The sequence below is a fragment of the Pristiophorus japonicus genome, chromosome 3 (genome assembly GCF_044704955.1).
Source record: "Pristiophorus japonicus isolate sPriJap1 chromosome 3, sPriJap1.hap1, whole genome shotgun sequence".
NCBI classification, from domain to species: domain Eukaryota; kingdom Metazoa; phylum Chordata; class Chondrichthyes; family Pristiophoridae; genus Pristiophorus; species Pristiophorus japonicus.
This window is the reverse complement of record NC_091979.1, coordinates 144,243,556-144,270,825: the sequence shown is the minus strand read 5'-3', so window position 1 is coordinate 144,270,825 and position 27,270 is coordinate 144,243,556. Positions and strand designations below refer to the sequence as shown.

Genomic DNA, 27,270 nt, shown 5'->3' with positions numbered 1-27,270 from the left:
GTCATTGGTAGTGTGGAGGTCCAGGTATCCCATGGCGGCGCGATGCACAAGCTTCTCCTGTGGATCGTTGTCGGTGATGGTCCAACGCTGCTGGGAAGAAGATGGATAAAGCAAGTCGAAATCTGTCGGAGTGACGCAGGCCCCCGGGATCGACATCCCATGCGGCCCCAAACTTGGATCCATCGCGGCACCTGAAAATCCTACCGTCCGACTCGACTGCGTGGCGACGACACAAACTGCACAACTCAACGGCGAGATGAACGACCAGACCTCACCTTCCAGGCTCCAGTGGCAGGACTCCGAGAGATGAAGATCGGCGCAGAAGGTAGATTCCAGGTGTCTGTGGCAGAACCTGGGGAGAAAAGGATCGCCGCAGCCTACCTCGTGGAGAGAGAGAATATGGCGCCCGCACCATGAGGCGAAGCACCTGGAATCAAGATGGCCGTGACCAGACCGCGAGGGGCAGCGTTGTGGGAGCAAAACATGTCACCGAGCGTCGAACCGGATTGGGGTAAAGATTGCAAGGCCCTCTTAAAGGAGACCGGCAACCCAGAACAATTAAAGGGACAGTTCCACTCATGGCACAGCGATGCCAGTGATATTAAAGATAAAAGTGTAAATAATGAATGCAGGTACATAAATGTACCGTTGAATGGTGATGCCGGCAATGCTAATGAGAGAAATGTAATGAATGCTTCAAAAGATGATGTAAGTGACAAGTTTGCACTGTTGAACAATGATGCCAGTAATGCTAACGGGACAAATGTAACCTTTGTAAGTGACAAATGTGAAAGTGTAAAGAAGTATAACAATGTCGAAGTAGCTAGTTGCGATCGGAGTCAATGTATCATGTATGTTAATAATAGAATTTGAAATGATACTGGGTTCTACATGTATAATGACAATGTCAAAGGGAACCCCCCCGTGGGAAACACCCAGGTTCAGCGGGCTACCCGATCATGTAGCTTGCGCTTCCGGGACCAATGCGATGCCCCAGGAAGGGTTCACACACACCCAGTGGGAGCATACTCACTGCAGAGACAGCGGTCAATGGGCAGCACAGCTACCACCACTGGTCAGCCCTACCCCCTCTGGCCACCAGGGCTAGCACCGGGAGCAAGAGGCCAGGACCCTCCAGCTTTCCCGGCAGAACCTGGGATGACCAGACTTCCACCACCAATGGAGGACAAGGAGGCCACACCACCCTGTGGCCCTGCCCACCACTAAACGCCACCACCTACACATGCTACAATGTATGTACCTTATCCATAACACTTGCTCCACCAGTGACGCACACATGGTCTATATATTGGGGAGGGGGAGAAATGGATGTGTGCAGCCACGAGCACATGGATCACACCCAGCACCTACACAACCCTCAGCACAACCTCCCACCGTCCACTACTGATCACCTCCCCATATCATGGCAATAAGGACTTGGAAAAGGCTTAGGGGGGAGTGTTGTCATGTATGCATGTTAATGTAAGTTCTGTAACACTCGACCACTGAATGTACCTTCACCCTGTATACACTATATCTGTACCACCAGAGGGTGTTGCTGCTGGAGACCTAAGGGTCACCTGTACACTGCAGGTAACCAAGTATAACAGGGAGCTCACCTCTTGGTGTCCTCACTCTAGGAGTTTCAATAAAGGACTAAGGTCACTACAGTTCAAGTACTATACCCTTACCTTGTGAAGTCATTATTGGAGTGCTTGCATATACTACACTTGCCATTACCCCTATCATGTCGGAGTGCATGCCCATCACCTTTTGTGTGAATGCCTCCCCCTGGAGGTCCTCATCTGAGTCCTGTGCAGCAGAACTCGCGTGCAAACCCGCCCTTCGGGGAGATAGCTCCCAAGCTTCACTTTCCCCTCGACTGTGCTGCAGCCCGCTAAGTCCCGGTGCATCACTCAGTGCATACCCGTTTCCTAAGCTAACCACTAATGACCACGAAGTGCCAGTATCTGTGCTGGTGCCTGCAGGTGAGAGAAGCAGTGACGTGGTGCTTGGCTGCTCCTCCCCCTCCCTCGTGACTGGGTTGGGGGGGAGGGGAGGCTCAAGCACAGGCTACTCATCTGTTGGCTGATTATCTGAAAGCATAAATGGCACAAGAGTGGCATTAAAATGAGGGCAGGGGGGCAGGAATCGAGCAAGGAAGGCATATAGAATGAGGAGGTGTAAAATGATAAGGCCTTCTGGTTTAACTGGGAAGTGGGATGAGAAGAGGGGATAAAAATACCATTGTTGCCCCCAGCGGGCTTGACGACTCCCGCGGCCACAGGGCCAATGAATCATAGAACTCACTCGTCCAGGTCAGAAAGCTTGCACAGTTCAAATTCCCTCCCCCTCCAGTGTGCTGCTGCTCCATCCTGTTGCGTGCCATCTTGGCCTGCAAAAGAAAGGAAGCTGTGTGAATAAGAGTCCAGTTATGTATGTGGGACATATGCCAGCTGTGATTAAATAGCTGTGAATGTAGGCAAGGTGTGAAATGAGGCTCTGGCTGTGAGCAGGCACAGATGGTTGGTGGTCGTATGCTGGGTTAAGTGCTGGGTTGAAGAGTATGCACAGAGGCTCAGAGGCTGGTATATAACAGTTGTGGAAACATGTACTCACTTTGACCACCTGAGTGAGGTGGTTGAATTTTCTGCGACACTGTGTAGGGGTTCTATCCACAACCGTGCTGGCCAACACCTCTACAGCCACCTCTGCCCACCTGGCCCTAAAAACCTGTGGAGTTAGCCTTCTCCCAGATGGAGGGAACAGTGCCTCCCTCCTTCTCTTCACTGTCCCCACCAGAGTCTCCAACACCAGGTCGTTGAACCCAGTGGCCCTTGCATGAGCTCTTTGAGCAGTCATCACACAACTTCCTTGAAGCTCAGTCAACTCAAGAAATGATGTGAATGACCAGGTGCTGCCTGAAATAACATCCCCTTTAAGAACTGGCATGAACAGCAGCCTCATTATCACTGAATGAAAGTCAGTTTAAATTGGGTGCAGCCCTGTTAATAGCACCCCACTGAGGCCATTAGTGCCTCAGATACCACTTCGCTGCGTTTTTGAGGGAAAAGTGCCCAATTTTCCACAATTTTGCTGGCCATCTGGCAGGGCGCTAAATGGTCAATCATTTAAAACATGGCACCCCCTTTCGCCCTCTCTCTTCATACATCCTTATTGCTTTCCTTATCCCTTTCTTACCTCTTTCTTTATTTACTCATTAGTTAACAGTGTATCTGTGATCTGGGTAACCTGCCCCAACGTTTCTTCCTTGTGTGAAAATACCTCACCTGCATTCTGCTGTTCCCCACAGAAGAAACTTACTATGGGGAATCGCCAAGCATGTGATCAGCACATTGCTGCACCCTCCACGACTATCTGTCCCACCTGTGAATCTCGTATTGGACTGTTCAGCTACCTAAGGACTCATTTTAAGAGTGAAAGCAAGTCTTCCGCGATTCCGAGGGACTGCCTATGATGATGATGATGACGACGCACTGAAATGAAACCATTGCGTTTCTGCGATTTCAATGAATGTAAGTGTATATTCCTAAGTATCATTGAACGTACAAACTACTCAATGACTGCTGTCATCTGACCATTTTGGAAGGAAACGGGGGGATTGAGGGGCAGATTGATGAGGTGGGGGTGTAGATGGTGGTTCTTTTCGCCTCTGCTACAGTGATAGCCTCCAACCTCGCGCGGACAGCTGTGTGGGGGCGGGCGGGCGGGCGGGCTTGCACGGTGTTTTTCGCTGCTGCGCTGCCCCCTTTGTTACGTGGGCAGCTCGAGAGCGAAAGCGGGCCCCGGGAGCCCTGCACGCGAGCTCGGTCCTTTGATAGGCGCCTCAGGAGATGGAATAGAAGCACTGCCAACGCAGCGCGCGCCGTGCAGCCAGTGACGGAAATGCCAAGCGTCACTGCGCGAATGTGACAAACTTTACTGATACAAAAAGCCCAGCTTGCGGGCTGACCCACGCACATACACTGAGAGAGCGCGGAAACGCACAGCTCCCTGACTCCAGCTACAACAAACATACACTGCGACTGACATAGAAGCTAGAAGGTAAGTGGAGTGTGTAATAGACACGGGTGGAACTAGTATGCTTTCACTTCATGTGTCCCTTTGTTTTTTTTAATGATTTGGGTGTTTATTAGTTGTGCTTCTCTAAAAAGGGGGCACTTTTGTTAGATTTATTTTTATTTGGGTTGATGATACAGTATCGTCCTTAAGGGTTTCAATTAAAAGAGTAGAAGGTCAGTGGAAACTTCACTTTTATTCGTTCCGATTCCCCTCGCGCCTGTTGAAGATAAATTAGCTTTGTTTTTCTGCTCCATAAAGGAGAAATAGGTATTTGGAATGAATTCAATTGATACCCGAAATATTTCAAAGCAGTTGAGCAGGCGCTAAATGCTATCAGGACTTAATGCCGAATTTCAGAAATGGGAAAATTGCTCAGAATATAAATTGGGTATAAATTGCGATCTTGCTGGGAGACAGAACGCATTAACATATGGAATAGTTCTTTTTGTGTGTGCGACTATGCATATAGGCAAACTTTTGTCTTTACTTGCATCAATATGCCATGCTGAGAGGTGTGTGTGCAACTGTACCACATAGACCATGGAATAATCGGCTGTGCTACAGACCCCTCTTCCTTTCTCTACTATTTTGCTCCACTTGCCGGTCTTCTTATTTTGAATGGTTATACTTGCCTGTATTTTTGAGCAGCACGTTACATTTTAAACTACCAGTAAGGAAGGCCAGTGAGCCCACTCTTGTCATTAAGAAGTGATTGCAGAACAGATAAGATTTATTCGGAATATTTGCTGAGTGCGGTGTGTGACGTGTAGCCACAGGGAAATCCCTTGAGTGATTGCATTCTTCAACGTGTGATGGCAATGACTCAATTGGGTCAACTTTAGTTTGGTTAGCGATTTTAGCTATTGAATGTGGAAGTACTGTACGTGGAAATCTGAAATAAAATCAGAAAATGTTGGAAAGGCACAGGAGATCTGTCAGCATTTAGAAAAAGACAGGGCAATGTTCCAGGTGTAGACCCTTCATCAGAAATGGAAATTTAAAGATACAACTTCGGTACAACTGAAAAAAGAACACAGAAATCTCTCTTCCCTCACCCTTTTTGTTATCTGTAGTAGTGCTCCTAACTAAGATATTTGGATGAAAGGCTGTGGTTTCAGAAAAGGATGTTGATGTGCTAATGTGATCTTTATGCTGAGACAGAAAAATGCTAAGAGTATGAAAAAGACCTGTGGATGTGTTTCATTAGCTTTTTCTCGAGTTTCTCTCCTATCTCCCCTCGTGTGCTCTCCAAGCTTATTATGTCCATGAGACCCACCTCCCGCTCTCTTGACCATATTCCCACTAAACTTGTGACCACCCAACCTCCCTTCCTGGTTCCATGCTAGCTGATATTGTAAATGTTTCCCTCTCTTCATCTACTGTGTCCTTCCCTTTCAAATCTGTCATCATCATCCCCTCCTCAAAAAAAAAAGCATCCTTGACCCCTACAAACTATTACTCCATCTCCAATCTCCATCCTTTACTTCTGTAGGGATCTATCCTTTGCACCTCTAATCGCTCTTAATTTTTTTTTAATGCACTGTCTCTTTAAATTTGCTGCATGGTATCTTCTAGCTGCGACAGTTTGTGAGCAACCTGCGTGGGACCTCTCAATTGATGCGCAGCAACATGCCTGTTAACCTTGGGGAGAACATTGCTCGGCACCCTCCTATTTGTCACCTGCATGGTGCCCCTCGGTGACATCAGCCAAAGACACATGTCAATTTCCATATGGACACCGACGATACCCAGTTCTACAACCACCTCTCTTAATCCTGGAATAGTTTCAAGAGCCTATGTGCTGTCAGACTGCTTGTCCGTGAGCCAAAATGTCTCCAATTAAACATTGGGAAGACCAAAGCCATTGTCTATAGCTCTTGCCATGAACTCCATTTCCCAGCCACAATTCATTCCATTCCCTTCCCAGTCACTGTCTCAGGCTGAACCGGACTGTTTGCAACCTCAGCATCCTATTTGACCCTAAGCTGAGCTTCTGACCCCATATCCTGTCCATCACAATGACCACCTACTTCCACCTCTGTAATATCATCCGTCTCCTCCCCTGCCTCAGCCCATCTGTTGCTGAAACCCTCATCCATGCTTCTTCTACCTCCCAGAATCAGCTATTCGAATTCTCCAGCCAACTTTCCATCTTCCTCCCTCCATAAACTTGACCTCCAAAGTTCTGCTGTCGGTATCTTAACTCGCACTAAGTCCTGTTCACCCATCACCCTCTATGCTCGCTGCCCTGCATTAGTTCCCAGTCTACCAACATCTTGCTTTTAAAATTTATCATCCTCGTGTTCAAATCCCTCCATGGCCTCGTCTGTCCCAATCTCTGTAACCTCCACTAGCCCTAAAATCCACCAAGAACTTTGCGTTCACCTAACTCTAACCTTTTGTGAATCCACCACTTTGCCACACTATTTGTGGCCGTCCCTTCAACCATTTAGGCTCTAAGATCTGGAATTCTCTTCCTCAACCTTTCTGCCTCTCTACCTCTCTGCTCCTTTTAAGTTGCTCCTTAAAACCTACCTTTTTGACCAAGCATTTGGTCACCTCTCCTAATATCTCCTTTCGCTCAGTGTCAATTTTTGTCTGATTACACTCCTGTGTAGCGCCTTGGGACATTTTCTGGCCGGTGCTGTATAAATGCAAGTTGTAGTTTTTGATTCATTCATAGTCAATGGGTGGAAAATCAAATGAAACTTTAAGGCATTCAACTCCATCTGTTGAGATGTATATTGAATTTACTGGAACTTGATAAAGTAGCTTGAAATTTATTGTAGGGGCAATCAATTGAGTAGAGGCAGCAGTGCTGTTCTGCACTTTAGAGCCTATCGTGAAGGAAGTTGGGGCATGGTGCTGATACCAAAAGTGCAGCGCAACATTAATTGACATCAGGATTCTAACTGCAGACTGCCCAATGCCAGAAGGTAACTGGAAACACTTATGGTAAAACAATGTAAATTTGACTGCTCATTTGTCACTAAAAATCAATAGTGTTGCAAGTATTCAACCATATTGCATTGCAGCATGTTACTTCACTCAGTCTCCGGTCAGTCAGGTTTTTGACAGCTGTTAGTAACATGCTTAATTTTCAAACCATACAGGTAGTGACAGAGTGTACAGAACAATAAACATTAAATACATGTGTAATCTGTTGAGAAGTAGTTGCAACTATCAAAAAAGATATAGGTGTATGTCAAGTATTTTTCACAGTACAAATTTGCCTGTATTGACATGAATAGCAACCTTGAGGGAAGCTTGGAGCAGCACAAGCACTTTTAACAGAAATACTTGTAAAGTGTTGAATAATATGGTTGTGTTAGAACATAAGAACATAAGAATTAGGAACAGGAGTAGGCCATCTAGCCCCTCGAGCCTGCTCCGCCATTCAACAAGATCATGGCTGATCTGGCCGTGGACTCAGCTCCACTTACCCGCCCGCTCCCCATAACCATTAATTCCCTTATTGGTTAAAAATCTAGCTATCTGTGATTTGGTACATTCAGTGAGCTAGCCTCAACTGCTTCCTTGGGCAGAGAATTCCACAGATTCACAACCCTCTGGGAGAAGAAATTCCTTCTCAACTCGGTTTTAAATTGGCTCCCCCATATTTTGAGGCTGTGCCCCCTAGTTCTAGTCTCCCAACCAGTGGAAACAACCTCTCTGCCTCTATCTTGTCTATCCCTTTCATTATTTTAAATGTTTCTATAAGATCACCCCTCATCCTTCTGAACTCCGAGTAAAGACCCAGTCTACTCAATCTATCATCATAAGGTAACCTCCTCATCTCCGGAATCAGCCTAGTGAATCGTCTCTGTACCCCCTCCAAAGCTAGTATATCCTTCCTTAAGTAAGGTGACCAAAACTGCACGCAGTACTCCAGGTGCGGCCTCACCAATACCCTATACAGTTGCAGCAACACCTCCATGCTTTTGTACTCCACCACTCTCGCAATGAAGGCCAACATTCCATTCGCTCCTGATTACCTGCTGCACCTGCAAACTAACTTTTTGGGATTCATGCACAAGGACCCCTAGGTCCCTCTGCACCGCAGCATGTTGTAATTTCTCCCCATTCAAATAATATTCCCTTTTACTGTTTTTTTTTTCCCAAGGTGGATGGACTCACACTTTCCGACATTGCATTCCATCTGCCAAACCTTAGCCCATTCGCTTAACCTATCTAAACCTCTTTGCAGCTTCTCTGTGTCCTCTACACAACCCGCTTTCCCACTAATCTTTGTGTCATCTGCAAATTTTGTTACACTACACTCTGTCTCCTCTTCCAGGTCATCTATGTACATTGTAAGCAGTTGTGGTCCCAGCACCGATCCCTGTGGCACACCACTAACCACCGATTTCCACCCCGAAAAGGAGCCATTTATCCCGACTCTCTGCTTTCTGTTCGCCAGCCAATTCTCTATCCATGCTAATACATTTCCTCTGACTCCGCGTACCTCTATCTTCTGCAGTAACCTTTTGTGTGGCACCTTATCAAATGCCTTTTGGAAATCTAAATACACCACATCCATCGGTACACCTCTATCCACCATGCTCGTTATATCCTCAAAGAATTCCAGTAAATTAGTTAAACATGATTTCCCCTTCATGAATCCATGCTGCGTCTGCTTGATTGCACTATTCCTATCTAGATGTCCCGCTATTTCTTCCTTAATGATAGCTTCAAGCATTTTCCCCACTACAGATGTTAAACTAACTGGCCTATAGTTACCTGCCTTTTGTCTGCCCCCTTTTTTAAACAGAGGCATTACATTAGCTGCTTTCCAATCCTCTGGTACCTCCCCAGAGTCCAGAGAATTTTGGTAGATTATAACAAATGCATCTGCTATAACTTTCGCCATCTCTTTTAATACCCTGGAATGCATTTCATCAGGACCAGGGGACTTGTCTACCTTGAGTCCCATTAACCTGTCCAGCACTATCCCCCCTAGTGATAGTGATTATCTCAAGGTCCTCCCTTCCCACATTCCCGTGACCAGCAATTTTTGCATGGTTTTTATGTCTTCCACTCTGAAGACCGAAACAAAATAATTGTTTAAGGTCTCAGCCATTTCCACATTTCCCATTATTAAATCCCCCTTCTCATCTTCTAAGGGACCAACATTTACTTTAGTCACTCTTTTCCGTTTTATATATGGGTAAAAGCTTTTACTATCTGTTTTTATGTTTTGCGCAAGTTTACTTTTGTAATGGGCACCCAATGACAGGATCATGTAAAATAGGTTTCTAGATTAGGCTAATTGTAAAAATTAGCGCTCTTTTATTTTCTGTTTCATTCCCCCCCCCCCCCCCCCCCCCCCCACTTCTCGGTCCAACATCTCCCATCCCAACCAAATACCATGACCAAATGTGTGGGCAAGCAATCTGCTCGCAGGCTCTCAGTCTCGTCCCTGCCTTCCCTGGCATTAGGGTGACTTGCTCTTTGAATTTTCCAGCTTCTACTTACCCTTACCACTGTTCTCTGATGTCTGATTTGTAACTTCCCCATGCTCAACAATTCAGGTGAAAATGAAATAAAAGTAGCAGAACACCTATAAAATGCATAAAGTAAATGAAAGTTGCACAAAAACTTACACGTAAATCAATACTTCACAGCTATCAATATCAGCCTTTGGCTCCCAGAAAGTTAAGATGGAGGTTGTCCCTCCTAAACAACTTCCCAATTATCAATGAAGTGAAGCTGCTTCTTTTTGCAAAGGTCCCAAAGGCAGATGTTGAATCCTACGATTTGACTATGGCCGGGGTGGAGATCACCTCTTACAGAAGGTAGGTACCGCAGGGAATTCAGGACCAAAGTGATCTCCTGGACTAGGTTCAATCGCCTAGATGGGTCAGAGAGGAATTTCCTGGATTTTTTCCCCCAAATTGGCCTGGGTTTTTATCTTTTTTTTGCCCCTCTCAAGAGATCACATGGTTTCGGGTGGGGTGCAGTGTATATACTGTGATACACAAGGTATCGCGATTATGTGGGATAGGCTCGATGGACCAGCTGGTCTTTACCTGTCTGTCATTGTTCATATGTTAGTATTTGTTAGGACTGATGTATTTATGGTGAAAATAGTGAGAAATCAGCACATTCATTTAACCAAATGGGGTTAAACTTTCATAGCTTCCCTGGTGTTGAGCTTCATGCAGCATGAATTCATATCAGGAATTTGGGCACATCCACTATTATTTTCCATTCAATCATTTTCAGGTCATGATACATAAATGTTTTCAGAGTAACGCACATGAAAAATCAAAATGTGTGATTATGTCTCTAAATGAAATGAGACTTAAGACAGGCCCAGCTTAGAAATGTCATAGCATTTGTTTTTGTGGTTGCATTATATTTTACATTTTGTGGTGAAGTACCTGCAACACTTTCTCCTATGTTCACACTTTTTTCCCCTTATGAAACATTTAAAGTTTGTCACATGTTCTGCCCTGATATGTTGATGACCTTCTCTCTGCTAAGATGTATAGTGACTAGAAGTTGTTTTGTTCATGAGTACTATAGCATAGCAGCAAATAACATGCGTTATAATGTAATTTTACACAACTAACAGTGTACTATATCTAGTAGAAACAATAGCTGCCGATTGTATTCCTTGGCTGAGAAAATGTTCCTAACTGCAACTTTACAACTAATACTAATTCAGCCATGAGCATAGGATGTGTGTGGGTGTATTTATGTATGTGGGTATACATGCATGAGAAGCAGTAGGAAACAGGATAAAGGAAAGCTACATTCTGACTTTCATGAATTGTTTTAGCAGCAAATCCAAATCTCTTGGAAATAATTCTTTATGGTGTTCTATAAAATGTAATTCATTTGTTCTTTCATTCCCAATAATTACATTTGTTCTAATGCTGAACATTTTTGTTTTCCAAACTTTTTGATAGAATGTCCCAATGGCATGAGCTCCATCAGCTGGATACACAGCTCCTGGAAAAAGTGGACCAGTTGTATGATGATACCTTTCCCATGGAGGTCCGTCAGTTCCTAGCACATTGGCTGGAACACCAGGACTGGTGAGATTCTAGTTAAATTCAACTGTCTTTGATACATATTTTATTTTGGGATATTGATTTATATACATAAATGCTAACTAAATTTCTTAGAAAACGTTGTTATTTATCCTTACTTGGCTTTATTCTTGGCAGTTGCAAAAATGTCAATCACAACACCTCGGGGCCGAAATTCAGGTACGCCAGAAAGTGGTACTTACTGCTGGGAGCTCCGATGCAGTTGGAAGAGCCATTTTCAGGACTTTGATATTTTTTCAAAAGTCCCACACGAAATGACTCGTAATGGGGACGGGCCATAGACTTAAAGCCAGGCTGACTGGCTGAAAATCGGGACAGGAACTCCGCCGCTGTCAATCAGCGGTGGAGTAGTGGTAACGTCACAGCGCGTGTGCATCACCATGCTCTCTCCCCTCCGTTAAAGGGGAGAGATTCTGTTATTTTAAATCTTCGGCCACTGGGCCATCAGGGAGGGTTTCGGCCGGGCCAGTGGCCTGACACCCAAGAGGGCGTGCCAGGCTGCCTGTTGGCGGCCTGGCTGAACCCGGGGCAGTATTTTGCTGGCTGATCGGGAAGTCGGCCGGCAAAAATGTTTACATTGCGGCCACGACAGTGGGCCCTCCCCTTTAAGAGCCGCTGCGCTGCTGGACCGCACTCATTCTGCAGAGGGTGCACCAACAGAAAAACCTGTCTGGGGCACTGTGTGGCAGGGGATCGATGGATGGAGCTGAATATCGGAAGCTAAATATTTTTGTTTAATAAAATTGGCGATGCAACCCCTGATGACTCGCTTTCGGCGGTCATCAGAATCGGGCAGGATTGGTCTAGGTCAAAAAATCCCCGACCTGAATTTAGGTCGGGTCGGCTAGTTGACCCCAAAGTGGCGGCCATTCGATTTTTAAGAATGGTCACCGCAAACTGGCATTAACAGGTCTCAGACCCTGAATTTCGGCCCCCTAACGTTTAATAAAAAGCAAAAAAAATTAAATGCTGGAAATCAGAAACAAATACAGAAAATAGTGCATTAAAGCTCAAACAACATCTGGAGAGAACAGATAGTTGACATTTTGGACTGGGCTGTACTTCAGAATTGAAAAACAAAAGTTGAACCAGCACTTTAATAGAATCATTTTTTTAAAAAAAAAGGATGGGTATTTAAAAAAAGAGAGAACGTAGCAGTGCAATCACCTGTTAATTACTTAAAAGAAAAACAGGACTTACTTAGTTCTGAGCAAGGGTCCATATCCAGGTATTTATTTAGGTATATTTTAACTTTTGGTAACCAACCAACAGAGCGGCCGGCTGCTCATTTGAATCTGACTGATAAGGCACGAACTTTAAATAGATGTCCTGAGGCAGCACACTGGCTTTGGGCTCCAGGAATGTCATGCGGCAACAGTGGACAGAGTTAAAATTGACCCAGTAATCATTGTTGTAATGTAAGGCAGTCAATTTGTGCACAACAAGATCTTACAAACAACAATGAGTTAAATGGCTCAACGATCTGTTTTAATCACCTTGGTTGAGTGATACATTTTGGCCAGCACACCAGAACTCCCATGCTCTTTGAATAGTGCGACAGGATCTTTTACGTGCACCTGAGAGAGCAGACGGGGCCTCTGTTTAACGTCTCATCTGAAAGATGGAACCTCTGACAATACAGCACTCCCTCAGAATTATACTGAAAGAAAGACTTGCATTTATATAGCACCTTTCATGACCACAGGACGTCCTAAAGCACTTTACAGCCAATTCTGCACTTTTTGAAGTGTAGTCACTGTTGTAATGTAGACGTGTTAGCCTTCAAGTGCTCAAGTCTCTAGAGTGAGGCTTGATCTCACAACCTTCTGACTCAGAGGTAAGAGTCTATCATTGAGCCAAAGCTGGAAGAAACATTAAGTTGAAGAAATTAGAGAAGCAAAGAATGTGTGAATAGCTAAGGCAACGAGAGGTGCCATTGAAAATGTAAAAAGATAGGAGACATTGAAAATACAAAAAACTGCCAGAACAAGTTTGCAATTAAAGCAGAAGAAATCTGGGTAACATGATGTGATAGATTTTCAACTTGCTCCCCCCAGGGTGTAAAACTAGCATTGTGGATCCACCACTCATTATTGAAACCATCCAAGTTTAATTTCCATTGATTTCAATAGAAAGGAAAATTGTGCAGTTTCTACAATGGGCAGCTATAACAGTATAACGCGTGGACAGAAAGTTTAAAAACCTACCCTAGTGGGTCCATGAGCACTGAAAAGAGAAAAAAAGCAGGCCAACACCTGGGAAACAGATTTCCCTGTCAGCATTCAGCTGTGATCCATCCCAAACATCAACCTTCCTCCGCTCCCTCCAGACACTGACAGACCCATCCCACATCACCAGCACACCTTGCACAATTGAAATGGAGGATATAGCTAAAGTCTGAAATTACTAAAGTCAATGTTCAGGCCAGAGGGCTGCAAATTGTCCAAGAGAAAGAGAAGATAATGTTGCTGGAATTGACGTTGAGCTTTATTGCAAAGGTATACGAGGCCAAAGATGGAGAATTAAAGTGACAACCCACAAGGAGCTCGGGGTCACATTTTTGGACAGAACAAAGATGTTTGGTACTGTAGTCATCTAACTTGTGCTTGGTCTTCCCACTGGAGGAGACTGCACCATGAGCAGCGAACACAGTATACTAGATTACAGGATGTATATGTAAATTGCTGTCTCACATAGGAGTGTTTGTTTGCCCGGACAGTGGTATGGGAAGAGGTATGGATAGCTGTTGCATCTCCCATAATTGTATGGGAAAGATGGCAGGTCAGCTGGCAGGTGGGGTGGTGGAAGAGTGAGCCAGGGTCTCACGGAGGAACCAATCACTCCGGAAAGCAGGGAGGGGATAGGGTAAGATGTATTTGATGTCAGGAGCAGATTGTAAGTGGTGGAAATGACAGTATGTGGTCTGATGAATATGTAAGGTGAGGACAAGGGAGATCCTGCCACAGTTGTGAGAGCAGAGCGAGGAAATGAGAACAGAAGTACAGGAAATCGATCTTGTTGATCACCAGAAGGTTTAAAGCTTGTTTCAATTTGTTTTAAGAAAACATTCAGTGCACAACTTACAGAAAGTTCGGTACAAATAGTACGCTAACAGTCATACAGCTTACTTGCATTTTTAAATAGCTACCAGTTGAATTTTGAGTAACTAAAAATAGTAAAAGGAATTACAAAACATAAAGTTAATCATTTTAAAATAGTGGCTAGGTATGATGGCACCTCCAATGTTAAATAGAGTTGACCTTTTTTTATAACAATAACTTTGCAGTGGAGTCAGACTTTCTATTTTGATCTTGTTCTGGGGCTAAGAAAAGAGCACAAGCTATTAAGTGAGAAAACAATTGGACAGTGATGCTCATTTACCACCTCATTTAATCTGTTCTTTTTTGCTATTGTTTATGCTATTGATGGTGGAGGTAAGAGCAGCCATGTCATGGGAGGTAAGGTTTATTCCCTGGACTTCTGGTATTCTGACAATAAGTCAGGGCTGCAGCTGTTATGGAATAAAGTCAGGCAAATTCCAAGGAAAGCTGAAAAAAGCCCAAATCCACTGAATACACAACTGGCCAGGTCACCTACCGAACACCACTCGCAGCTGGAAAACAAAGCTGCTGGAATGTATAAGGTGGTTTTAGTGTGCAGGTAAACTTCTGTGATGTATTTTAACTGTCAAAAATTTGGTTGTGAAGAAATCTACTTACTGAAATAATCACAAGCAATTTCATTTAAAACTGAAAAGCTTTAAATAGTTTCATTCTGTTCATCCTGTCATCCCGTTTCCTGTATTGTCTCTTGTTTCCCATGCTCTTGTTGCATTAGTTTTTTCTATAAATCTTTTCTACCCAATCATAGAATAGTATGGCACAGAAGGAGGCCATTCAGCCCACCGAGTCTGCGTTGGCTCTTTCGAAGAGCAATCCAGTTAGTCCCACTCCCCCGCTCTTTCCCCATATCCCTGCAATTGTTTCTCCTTCAAATATGGATCCGTCTATTTGTACTAACTGAAATGCAGCCGTTTCTCTGGTTCTCCAGACCTATTGCTGATTGGTCCCCTTGGAGGATAAGCCATACTCTGAAGTTCCTCTGGAATGTGTAACTGGAACCACCCAGCCCAAGTTCTGAGTGAATTTCCAATTTGTAATTCGATCCATTTTGAATTCAGAAGCCATGGAGCATAGATCTCCCCAAAAGCCACCAAATTCCAGCTGAAGTCCATGACACCAGTGCAAGTGCATCCCTCCGCCAGCTGAAGACCCTTACCCAAGCGCAAGATCTTAACCCCCCCGCCCCATAGATGGGGCATTGTGTGCAGATTGTTAACATGTTTATTGGGTATGAAGTGAAGAATGACAGTGTCGTGACTTCTGAATTTCATCCACTCCAACGATGTCCCTTGTAACACACGCACTGAGCTTACACGCACCAGGGAGTAGGAAGAACGTGATCCGTCTTCTCTGAGTTCCCTCTCTCCGCACCAATTCCCCACGCCCCACCTACGTCTCTTTCTTTCAAACCCACATCCCCAGGTTTTCTCTTTCCACCTCCCCAGGCGTGCTCTCTTCCCCCGCCCAAGCTCGCGCTCTCTCTTCCCCCTCTTCCCCCAAGCTCTCACCCCTCCCTCCCCCGCAAGCGCGCTCTCCCCTCCGATCCTCTACAAGCTCTTCCCCCTCCCCCCTCCCCCCCCACCAAGCGCTCTCTTTCCAACCCCACCCCCGCTGGCAAGCCCTCTTCATTGCAGGCTCTCTCTCCCCCCCCCCCCACCCCCCCTCCCCCCAAGCTACCCCCCCCACCCCCCCTAAGCGCTTTCCCCTCCCCGCCACCGCCGAGCTCTCTCTCTCCTCCCTCCCCCCCCCCCCCCCCCGCCAAGCTCTCTCTCCCACCTCCCCCCCCCCCTCCCGCTGAGCTCTCTCTTCCCCCCCCCCTCCACCCCCCGGCCAAGCTCTCTCCCGCCCCCTTGCAAGCTCTCGCTCCTGGGCCCCCCCCTCCCCCAATCTCTCTCTCCTCCCCGCCCCCCCCCCCCTCCCTTCCCACCCAAGGTCTCTCTCCGCCCCGCCAAGCTCACGCTCTCCCCGCCTGTCGCTCGCCCTCCCCGGCACTGCGGAAGGCTAGGGGCTTGGCGGATGCGTTCCGCTGCTCAGTGGAGGCCACATGGTGTTGGATGCATGCGCAGAAATGTTTAGTAGGAATTGCACTGGAGGTGGGGGTGGGGGCGCGGTGCGGAGTCGGTGATATTTGTCCTAACCCAATGCATGCGCAGAAGGAAAACAGTACAAATAGTTACTCCGTTCACATATTTATCCAGTTCCCTTTTGAAGGCTACTATTGAATCTGTATCCATCACACTATCAGGCAATGTATTCCAAATCCTTATCAATCGTGTGTAACAAAGGTTTTCCTCATGTCACCTGTGGTTCTCTTGCCAATCACCTAAGATCTGTGCCCTCTGGTTATCGGCCTTTCAGCCTTTGGAAACAGTTCCTCAAAAGGCTTTTGACAAGGTCCCACACAAGAGATTAGTGTGCAAAATTAAAGCACATGGTATTGGGGGTAATGTACCGACGTGGATAGAGAACTGGTTGGCAGACAGGAAACAGAGTCGGGACAAATGGGTCCTTTTCAGAATGGCAGGCAGTGACTAGTGGGGTGCTGCAGGGCTCAGTGCTGGGACCTCAGCTCTTTACAATATACATTAATGATTTAGATGAAGGATTTGAGTGTAATATCTCCAAGTTTGCAGATGACACTAAGCTGGGTGGCGGTGTGAGCTGTGAGGAGGACGATAAGAGGCTGCAGGTGACTTGGACAGGTTAGGCAAGTGGGCAAACGCATGGCATATGAAGTATAATGTGGATAAATGTGCGGTTATCCACTTTGGTGGCAAAAACACGAAGGCAGAATATTATCTGAATGGCGGCAGATTAGGAAAAGGGGAGGTGCAACGAGACCTGGGTGTCATGGTACATCAGTCATTGCAAGTTGGCATGCAGGTACAGCAGGCGGTGAAGAAGGCAAATGGTATGTTGACCTTCATAGCTAGGGGATTTGAGAATAGGAGCAGGGAGGTCTTACTGCAGTTGTACAGGGCTTTGGTGAGGCCTCACCTGCGATATTGTGTTCAGTTTTGGTCTCCTAATCTGAGGAAGGACGTTCTTGCTATTGAGGGAGTGCAGCGAAGGTTCACCAGACTGATTCCCGGGATGGCAGGACTGACATATGAGGAGAGACTGGATCGACTGGGCCTGTATTCACTGGAGTTTAGAAGGATGAGAGGGGATCTCATCGAAACATATAAAATTCTGAGGGAACTGGATAGGTTAGGTGCAGGAAGAATGTTCCCAATGTTGGGGAAGTCTAGAATCAGGGGACATAGTCTAAGGATAAAGGATAAGCCATTTAGGATCAAGATGAGGAGAAACTTCTTCACTCAGAGAGTTGTTAACCTGTGGAATTCCCTACCGCAGAGAGTTGTTGATGCTAGTTCTTTGGATATATTCAAGATGGACTTGGATGTGGTCCTTACGGCTAAAGTAATTAAGGGGTATGGAGAGAAAGTTGGAAAGTGGTACTGAGGTGAATGATCAGCCATGATCTTATTGAATGGTGGTGCAGGCTCGAAGGGCTGAATGGCCTACTCTTGCACCTATTTTCTATGTTTCTCTCTATTTACTCTATCTAAACTCTTCATGATTTAAAACATCTCTATCAAATCTTCTCTTAACCTTCTCTTCTGTAAGGAGCACAACCCCAGTTTCTCCAGTCTATCCATGTAACTGTAACCCCTCATTCCTTGAACCATTCTCGTAATTTCTTCTGTACCCTCTCCAAAGCCTTCATGCCCTTCCTAAAGTGTGATGCCCAGAATTGGACACGTTGAGCTCATGTTTTGGACCCCCGCTAGAACGGCGCACATCGGAGAGGCCCGCCTAATTTGTTGAACAGAAATTGTGCGAATACTTACCTTGCGATTCTCCGCTATCTGTAGACCCGTTTCCAGCTTGGCGTGGCACAGCAGAGCTGCTGGGGATGGAGCTACAGCCCGGCGCCAAAAACAGTGCCGGCAGCTGCGCGCGTGCACAGTGGAGGCTGCGCATGTGCGCAGTAGCTCCTGGCCCTCCCAGCGCGTCCCGTCTCCGGGCAACGACCCTATCCCTGGCCGAAGGGATGTTGCCCCTACCCTGGGCCGAGTGGGCCGACTGCCCTTACCTCTTCAGTGGCGGCCCGCCCGGCATCCACCCAAACTTCTCGTCAGTGGCGGGGCCTGCCCGCCCGGCATCTCGCTGGGGGCGGGCCCCGCCCGAAGTCCTCAGCGGCGGCCCGGCATCTCCTGGGGGCGGTCTAGCATCTGCTGGGGGCAGGCCCCGCCCGAAGTCCTCGTCGGCATCAGCATCTCCTGGAGGGGGCCTCATCCCAGCAGACTGTTGGAGGGCTCCCGGTGCTGTAGTAGGTGAGTAGAAACTTTACATTTTTTATTTATTGATTGATTTTTATTATTTTTTTTTGATTGATTTTATTGGTTGATTTATTGATTTATTTATCATTTATTATTGATGATGGCTCTTTACTTGAAAAAGTGAAGTGTTTAATGTTTGTAAACTTCCCTCCTCCCCCCTCCCCTATTTCTCGCTCCCTGCGCCTAATTTATAAAGTGTAGGTAAGGTTTTTCTGAGCGTACAAAAATCTACACTTACTCCATTCTAAGTTAGTTTGGAGTGTGTTCTCGCTGCCTGAACTTGCAAAACAGGCGTTAATGGCCGGTAACCCCCCCTTTTTGGAAAAAAAACCTGTTCTAAAACAAAACTATTCTAACTCACTAGAATTGGAGCAAACTAAATGCCGAGAATTGCAATTTCTAAGATACTCCATTCTAAACTCGTTGCTCCAAAAAAATAGGAGCAACTCGAGCCGAAACTTGAGCCCAATATTCCAGTTGGAGATGAACTAGTGCTCTGTTTCCCTTTAGCATAACCTCCTGGCTTTTGTACTCTATGTCTCTATTTATAAAGCCCAGGATCCCATATGCTTTATTAACTGCTTTGTTATCCTGTCCTGCCTCCTTCAAAGATTTGTGCACAAGCACCCTCGGGTGTCTCTCTCCTTGCACCCCCTTTAAAATTGTACTATTTATCATTTATTGTCTCTCCTCATTCTTCCTACCAAAATGTATCACCTCACACTTTTCTGCGTTGAATTTCATCTGCCTTGTGTCTGCCCATTCCACCAGTCTTTTGAAATTGTGCCCTGTACCCCCCCAGTCCAAGTCATTAATGTATATCAAAAACAACAGTGGTCCTGGTACTGAACCTTGGGGAACTCCACTGTTTACCTCGCTCCAATGTCCCCCCTAAGGTGTGCAACCTTGCACCAATCGGGAAGTCCCGCAAAGGCTGGTCACCAGCTGCTTCCACAGGAAAAGAGACCGCGCAGCAAATTTGAAGCCACTGCGCACCAACAAAAAAAATTAGAGGGAACATTGCTTCCCTCCAGTCCAAAAACACCACAACTCTGTTTTCTATCCCTTAGCCAATTTTGTATTCATTTTACGACTGCCCCTATTATTCCATGGGCTTCAATCTTGCTAACAAGCCTCGTATGTGGCACTTTATCAAACACTTTTTGAAAGTCCGTATATACATCATCCTTTCTGTTATCTCATCAAAAACTCAATCAAGTTCGTCAAACACGATTTTCCCTCAACACATCCATGCTGACTCTCCTTTATTATTCCATACTTGTTCTAGTGGCTGTTAATTTTCTTCCAGATTATTGTTTCTAAAAGCTTCCGCACCACCGATGTTAAACTGACTGGCCTGTAATTGGCAGATTTATCCTTCCCCGCCCCCCCTTTTTTGAACAAGGGTGTAACATTTGTAATCCTCCACTCCTTTGGCACCACCCCTGTATCTAAGGAGGATTGGAAAATTGTGGCCATCACCTCTGCAATTTCTACCCTTGCTTCAGTTATGTATGCAACCTTATGTAACCTGTATCATACCGCCACCAGATGGCATACCTGTGGGAGTCCCAAAGGGATCCCAGCATCACTTGGGAGCACTGTATATAAGCAGGCCTCCCATGCTGTACCAACACTCTGGAGTTTGAATAAAGGAGCTAAGGTCACATTTACTCATATCTACAGTACTCAGTTACATTACTTTATTGTGAATGTAACAACTGGCGACGAGATAATGAACAATCACATGAAAATGCAGAAAACTGTTGGTATCCTGGAGAAATTCTCAGAAGGGGATGATTGGGAGGCCTTCGTGGAGTGACTCGACCAATACTTCCTGGCCAACGAGCTGGAAGGGGATGAGAACGCTGTCAAATGAAGGGCGATCCTCCTCGCCGTCTGTGGGGCAACAACCTACGGCCTCATGAAGAATCTCTAGCTCCGGTGAAACCAACAACCAAATCGTATGAAGAACTGTAAATGCTGGTCCGGGAACACCTAAATCCGAAGGAAAGCGTCCTGATGTAAAGGTATCGATTTTACACATGTCAACGGTCTGAAGGCCAGGAAGTGGCGAGCTATGTCGCCGAACTAAGGCGCCTTGCAAGACATTGCGAATTCGATGGATTCCTTGAGCAAATGCTAAGAGATTTTGTGCTTGGTATTGGCCATGAGGTTATCCTTCGCAAACTATTGACTATTGAAACACCGAACCTGAGCAAAGCAATAACGATAGCCCAGGCATTTATGTCCACCAGCGATAACACCAAACAAATTTTGCAGCATAAAGAGGTTTCGGCAAGTACTATACACAAAGTAACGTCGTTTTCAGGCAGGAATGCATATGGAAGAACGTACACGACCTCAGATGACCCAGAGTCCGCCATCAAACATTAATGTGAGGCAGTTAACACCTTGCTGGCGTTGCGGAGGTGATCATCAAGCCCATCAATGCCGCTTCAAACACTGTGTGGAACAGTGGGACACCTCCAGCGAATGTGCAGACGAGCTGCAAACCCTGCAAACCATCACGTTGCAGAGGAGGATCGATCCATGGCGGATCAGGCTGTACTAGAGACTCGAACCGAGGAGGCAGAAGTGTACGGGGTACACACCTTCACCACGAAATGTCCACCGATCATGCTAAAAGTTGAACTGGACGGAATTCCAGTATCCATGGAACTGGACACGGGTGCGAGTTAGTCTATCATGAGCAAAATGGCCTTCGACAGGCTGTGGTGCAACAAGGCACACAGGCCCAAGCTTAGCCCCATTCATACCAAGCTAAGAACTTATACTAAAGAGCTGATCCCTGTAATTGGCAGTGCAGCAGTAAAAGTCTCCTATGATGGAGCAGTGCACAAACTCGCACTATGGATTGTACCAGGAGATGGCCCCACACTGTTTGTTTGGCAGAAGCTGGCTGAGAAAAATCCGCTGGAACTGGGACAACATCCGAGCACAGTCGTCCATCGGTGACGCCTCATGTGCCCAGGTTCTGAGCAAGTTCCCGTCGTTGTTTGAGTCAGGCATCGGAAGTTTCTCGGGGGCGAAGGTGCAGATCCAATTGGTTCCCGGTACACGACTCATCCATCACAAGGCACGGGTGGTGCTATATATGATGCAAGAGAAAGTGGAAATTGAGCTGGACAGGCTGCAACGAGAAGGCATCATCGCGCCGGTGGAGTTCAAGTGGGCCAGTCCGACTGTTCCGGTTCTCAAAGGTGATGGCACGGTCAGAATTTGTGGGGACTATAAAGTAACGATTAACCATTTTTCGCTACAGGACCCGTACCTGCTACCCAAGGCAGACAACCTATTCCCGACCCTGGCAGGAGGGAAGACATTCACCAAGTTGGACCTGACCTCAGCCTACATGACGCAGGAGTTGGAGGAATCTTCGCAAGGCCTCACCTGCATCAACACGCACAAAGTTCTGTTCATTTACAATAGATGTCCGTTTAGGATTCGATCGGCCGCAGCAATTTTTCAAAGGAATATGGAGAGTCTGCTAAAGTCGGTTCCACGCACCGTGGTTTTCTAGGACGACATACTGGTCACAGGTCGGGACACCATCGAACACTTGAAGAACCTGGAAGAGGTTCTAAGTCGGCTAGATCGCGTGTGACTCAGGTTGAAACACTCGAAGTGTGTTTTCCTGGCGCCGGAGGTCGAGTTCATAGACAGACGGCATCAGACCCACCGACGCCAAGACGGAGGCCATCAAGAACACGCCGAGACCACAGAATGTGACGGAGCTGCGGTCGTTCCTGGGATTCCTCAACTATTTTGGTAATTTCCTACCCGGGTTAAGCACCTTGCTATAGAACCCCTACAGGTGCTGCTACGCAAGGGAGATGACTGGGTATGGGGGAAATCACAAGAGGCTGCTTTTGAGAAAGCCAGAAATCTGTTATGTTCCAACAAACTGCTTGTTCTGTATAACCCATGTAAACGTTTAGTGCTAGCTTGCGATGCGTCTTCGCACGTGGTCGATTGTGTGTTACAACAAGCAAACGAATCGGGAACATTGCAACTGGTCGGGATTGTCCAAGTCCGAAAGGGCCTACAGCATGATTGAAAAAGAAGCTCTGGCATGTGTTTACGGGGTGAAAAAAATGCACCACTATTTGTTTGGTCTGAAGTTTGAGTTAGAAACTGACCATACACCGCTCATATCGCTATTCTCAGAGAGCAAAGGGATTAATACCAATGCCTCTGCCCGCATCCAGAGATGGGCGCTTACGCTGTCTGCATATAACTATGTAATCCGCCACAGACCAGGCAAAGAGAACTGCGCTGATGCTCTCAGTTGGCTACCGTTGCCCACCACTGGAGTGGAAATGACACAGCCTGCAGACTTGCTCTTAGTGATGGATGCATTTGAAAATGAAAAGTCACCCATTACGGCCCGCCAGATCAGGACCTGGACCAGTCAGGATCCTTACTGTCCCTTGTACAAAAAAAACTGTGTCCTCCATGGGAGCTGGCCCAGCGCCCAGCGGAGATAAATGAAGAGATCAAGGCGTTCCAGCGGCGCAAAGACGAAATGTCCCTACAGGCGTACTGTCTTTTGTGGGATAATCGCGTGGTTTTGCCTAAAAAAGGAAGGGAAACGTTCATATGCGACCTACACAGTACCCACCTAGGCATAGTAATGATGAAAGCTATAGCCAGATCCCATGTGTGGTTGCCCGGAATCGACTCAGATTTGGAGTCATGCGTGCGCAAATGCAACACTTGCTCTCAACTGAGCAATGCACCCAGGGAGGCACCGCTAAGTTTGTGGTCATGGCCCTCCAAACTGTGATCTAGGATTTACGTTGACTTTGCGGGCCCGTTTCTAGGCAAAATGTTTTTGGTTGTTGTGGGTGCTTATTCAAAATGGATTGAATGTGTAATGTCTGTAAGCACATCCATTGCCACCATCGAAAGGACGCACGGCCTGCCTGATGTCCTTGTCAGCGACAATGGGCTGTGCTTCACCAGCGCTGAATTCAAGGAATTCATGACCCGCAATGGGATCAAGCATGTCACATCTGCCCTGTTCAAGCCCGCATCCAATGGCCAGGCAGAACGGGCAGTCCAAACCATCAAGCAAAGCTTGAAACTTGTGTCGGAAGGTTCCCTGCAGACCCGCCTGTCCTGAGTCCTGCTCAGCTACTGCACCAAATCCCACTCTCTCACCAAGGTTCCCCCAGCCGAGCTGTTCATGAAAAGGGCGCTCAAAACAAGACTCTCTCTTGTCCACCCTGATCTCCATGATCACATCGAGGGCAGGTGGCATCAACAAAGCATGTACCATGATTGCGCAAACTTGCCACGCGATATTGAAGTCAACGACCCGGTATTTGTACTCAACTATGGACATGGTCCCAAATGGCTTGCTGGCACTGTCATAGCCAAAGAAGGGAGTAGTGTGTTTCAGGTCAAACTTGCTAATGGACTAACTTGCAGAAAGCATTTGGACCAAACCAAACTGCGATTCACAGACAGCCACGAGCATCCCGATGACGACACCACCAACTTCGACCCTCCAACACACATACAAGTGGCAACCGACACCACAAAGCTGAACTCGCCATCCCCAGAAACCCAGCAAGGCCAACTGCCCAGTAGCCCAGCGAAGAACCAACCAACTCACCCACACCTGCATTTGTACCGAGACGATCGACAAGGGAGCGAAAAGCCCCAGATCGTCTCACCCTGTAAATAAGTGTACTATTGACTTTGGGAGGGAGTGATATTATGCATGCAATCCTATGTAACCTGTATCGTACCACCACCAGAGAGCCTACATGTTGGAGTCCCAAGGGATCCCAGCATCCCTTGGGAGCACTGTATATAAGCAGGCCTCCCATGCTGTACCAACGCTCTGGAGTTTGAATAAAGGAACTAAGGCCACACTTACTCATGTCTACAGTACTCCGTTACATTACTTTATTATGAACATAATAGCTTCCCTCAGCAACCTAAGATGCATCCCATCTGGACCGGGTGACTTATCTACTTTAAGTACTGCCAGTTTTTCTAGTTCCTCCTCTTTAGCTATTTTCATCTCATCCAGTTGCCTTTTTTACCATAGCTTTGGCAAAGTCCTCTGGCTTGGCAAACACCAATGCAAAGTACTCATTTAGTGCCTCAGCCATGCGTTCTGCTTCCACCAATACATCTCCATTTTGGTCCCTAATCTGCCCCACTGCTCCTCTGACACCCCTTTTACTGTTAACATGCCTATAGAAAACCTTTTGGATTCCCTTTATGTTAGTCGTCAATCTATTCTCGTATGTCTTTTTGTCCCTCTTATTTCCTTTTTCATTTCTTCTCTGTACTTTTTATATTCCGCTTAATTCCTCCTTGTATTTTCAAGCCTATACATGTCATACTTTTTCTGGTTCATCTTACTCTCTAACGCCTTTGTCATCCAGAGAGCTCTGAATTTGGTTGCCCTCCCTTTCTCCCTTGTGGGAATGTATCTAGATTGTAACCGAACCATCTCCTCTTTAAAGGCAGCCCAATGCTCCATTACATTTTTATCTGCCAGTCTTTGACTCCAGTTTACCCAGGCCAAATTCCTCCTCAATTTGCTGAAATTACCCCTCCTCCAGTTAAGTATTTTCATTCTAGATTACTCCTTGTCCTTCTCCATAACTAATCTAAACCTTATGATACTTTGATTACTATTCCTGAGGTGCTCCCCGACTGTGACATTCTCCATTTGACCCATTTTATTCCCCAGGACTAGATCCAGCAATGCCTCATTCCTCATTGAGCAGAAAACATACTGATCAAAAAATTCTCCAGAACACTTTTCAGAAATTCCTCCCTGTAACACAATCACTCAGTATTGAGGTGGTTAAAGTTTCCCATTATCACTACTAATGGTCCTTGCACCTCTCAGTAATTTCTTTGCAAATCTGCTCTTCAATCTCCTTTCCACTATTTGGTGGCCCACAAACTACACCAAGCAGCGTAATAGCTCCTTTATGGTTTCTTGCCTCCAACCAAATAGATTCTGTCTTTGATGCCCCCCATTTTCTATTTCCAGCAATTTTCCTTGATCAAAACTGATACCCCTCCTTTTTTTCTTTCCCTATCTTTCCTGAATACTTTGTACCCAGGAATATTAAGCAGAGGGCTCTGAGCTAGTTAGAGTGGGTGAGAGCGCAGATGAACAGGACCCCAAGAAAGAATGCAAAAGGCAGGAGGCAACAGAGCAGAGTAGCACTGGGGTAAGTGTAAACCACAAGGTGATAAGAAGGGACAATATGTATGAATATGAAGGGGCTGCAGGAGAGTCAAAACTAAAAATCATGGTTTAAAAGCTAGTATTAAAACGCTTTACCTAAACGCACGCAGCATTCGAAATAAAGTAAATGAGTTGACTGCACAAATCATTACAAATGGGTATGATTTGGTGGCCATTACAGAAACGTGGTTACAGGATGGCCAAGACTGGGAATTAAACATACAGGGGTATCTGACAATTCGGAAGATAGACAAGAAGGGAAAGGAGGTGGGGTAGCTCTGTTAATAAAGGATGATATGAGGGCAGTTGTGAGAGATGATATTGGCTCTAATGAACAAAATGTTGAATCATTGTGGGTGGAGATTAGAGATAGTAAGGGGAAAAAGTCACTGGTGGGCGTAGTTTATAGGCCCCCAAATAATAACTTCACGGTGGGGCGGATAATAATCAAGGGAATAATAGAGGCATGTGAAAAAGGAATGGCGGTAATCATGGGGGATTTTAACCTACATATCGATTGGTGAAATCAAATCGCATTGGGTAGCCTGGAGGTGGAATTCATTGAATGCATACGGGATTGTTTTTTAGAACAGTATGTTACAGAACCTACAAGGGAGCAAGCTATCTTAGATCTGGTCCTGTGTAATGAGACAAGAATAATAAACGATCTCCCAGTAAAAGATCCCCTCGGAATGAGTGATCACAGTATGGTTGAATTTGTAATACAGATTGAGGGTGAGGAAGTAGTGTCTCAAACGAGCGTACTATGCTTAAACAAAGGGGACTAAAGTGGGATGAGGGCAGAGTTAGTTAAAGTAGACTGGGAACACAGACTAAACGGTGGCACAATTGAGGAACAGTGGAGGACTTTTAAGGAGCTCTTTCAAAGTGCTCAACAAAAATATATTCCAGTGAAAAAGAAGGGTGGTAAGAGAAGGGATAACCAGCCGTGGATAACCAAGGAAATAAAGGAGAGTATCAAATTAAAAACCAATGCGTATAAGGTGGCCAAGGTTAGTGGGGAAACTAGAAGATTGGGAAAATTTTAAACGACAGCAAAGAATGACTAAGAAAGCAATAAAGAAAGGAACGATAGATTATGAAAGTAAACTAGCGCAAAACATAAAAACAGATAGTAAAAGCTTTTACTGATATATAAAACGGAAAAGAATGACTAAAGTAAATGTTGGTCCTTTAGAAGATGAGAAAGGGGATTTAATAATGGGAAATGTGGAAATGGCTGAGACCTTAAACAATTATTTTGCTTCGGTCTTCATAGTGGAAGACACAAAAACCATGCCAAAAATTGCTGGTCACGGGAATGTGGGAAGGGAGGACCTTGAGACTATCACTAGGAAGGTAGTGCTGGACAGGCTAATGGGACTCAAGGTAGACAAGTCCCCTGGTCCTGA

General features: G+C 46.0%; 1 protein-coding gene across 1 annotated transcript in view; it reads left to right on the top strand.

Moving 5' to 3' along the window:
- Positions 1 to 3,483: 3,483 nt before the first annotated feature.
- LOC139259927 (signal transducer and activator of transcription 4-like) overlaps positions 3,484 to 27,270 on the top strand; it is a 175,814-nt gene continuing 152,027 nt past the window's right edge. The window contains exons 1-2 of the mRNA XM_070875884.1: positions 3,484 to 3,536; positions 10,998 to 11,126. Of these exons, the coding sequence (XP_070731985.1) occupies positions 10,999 to 11,126 (128 nt within the window). The 5' untranslated portion in view covers positions 3,484 to 3,536; position 10,998. The remainder of the gene's footprint in view (positions 3,537 to 10,997; positions 11,127 to 27,270) is intronic.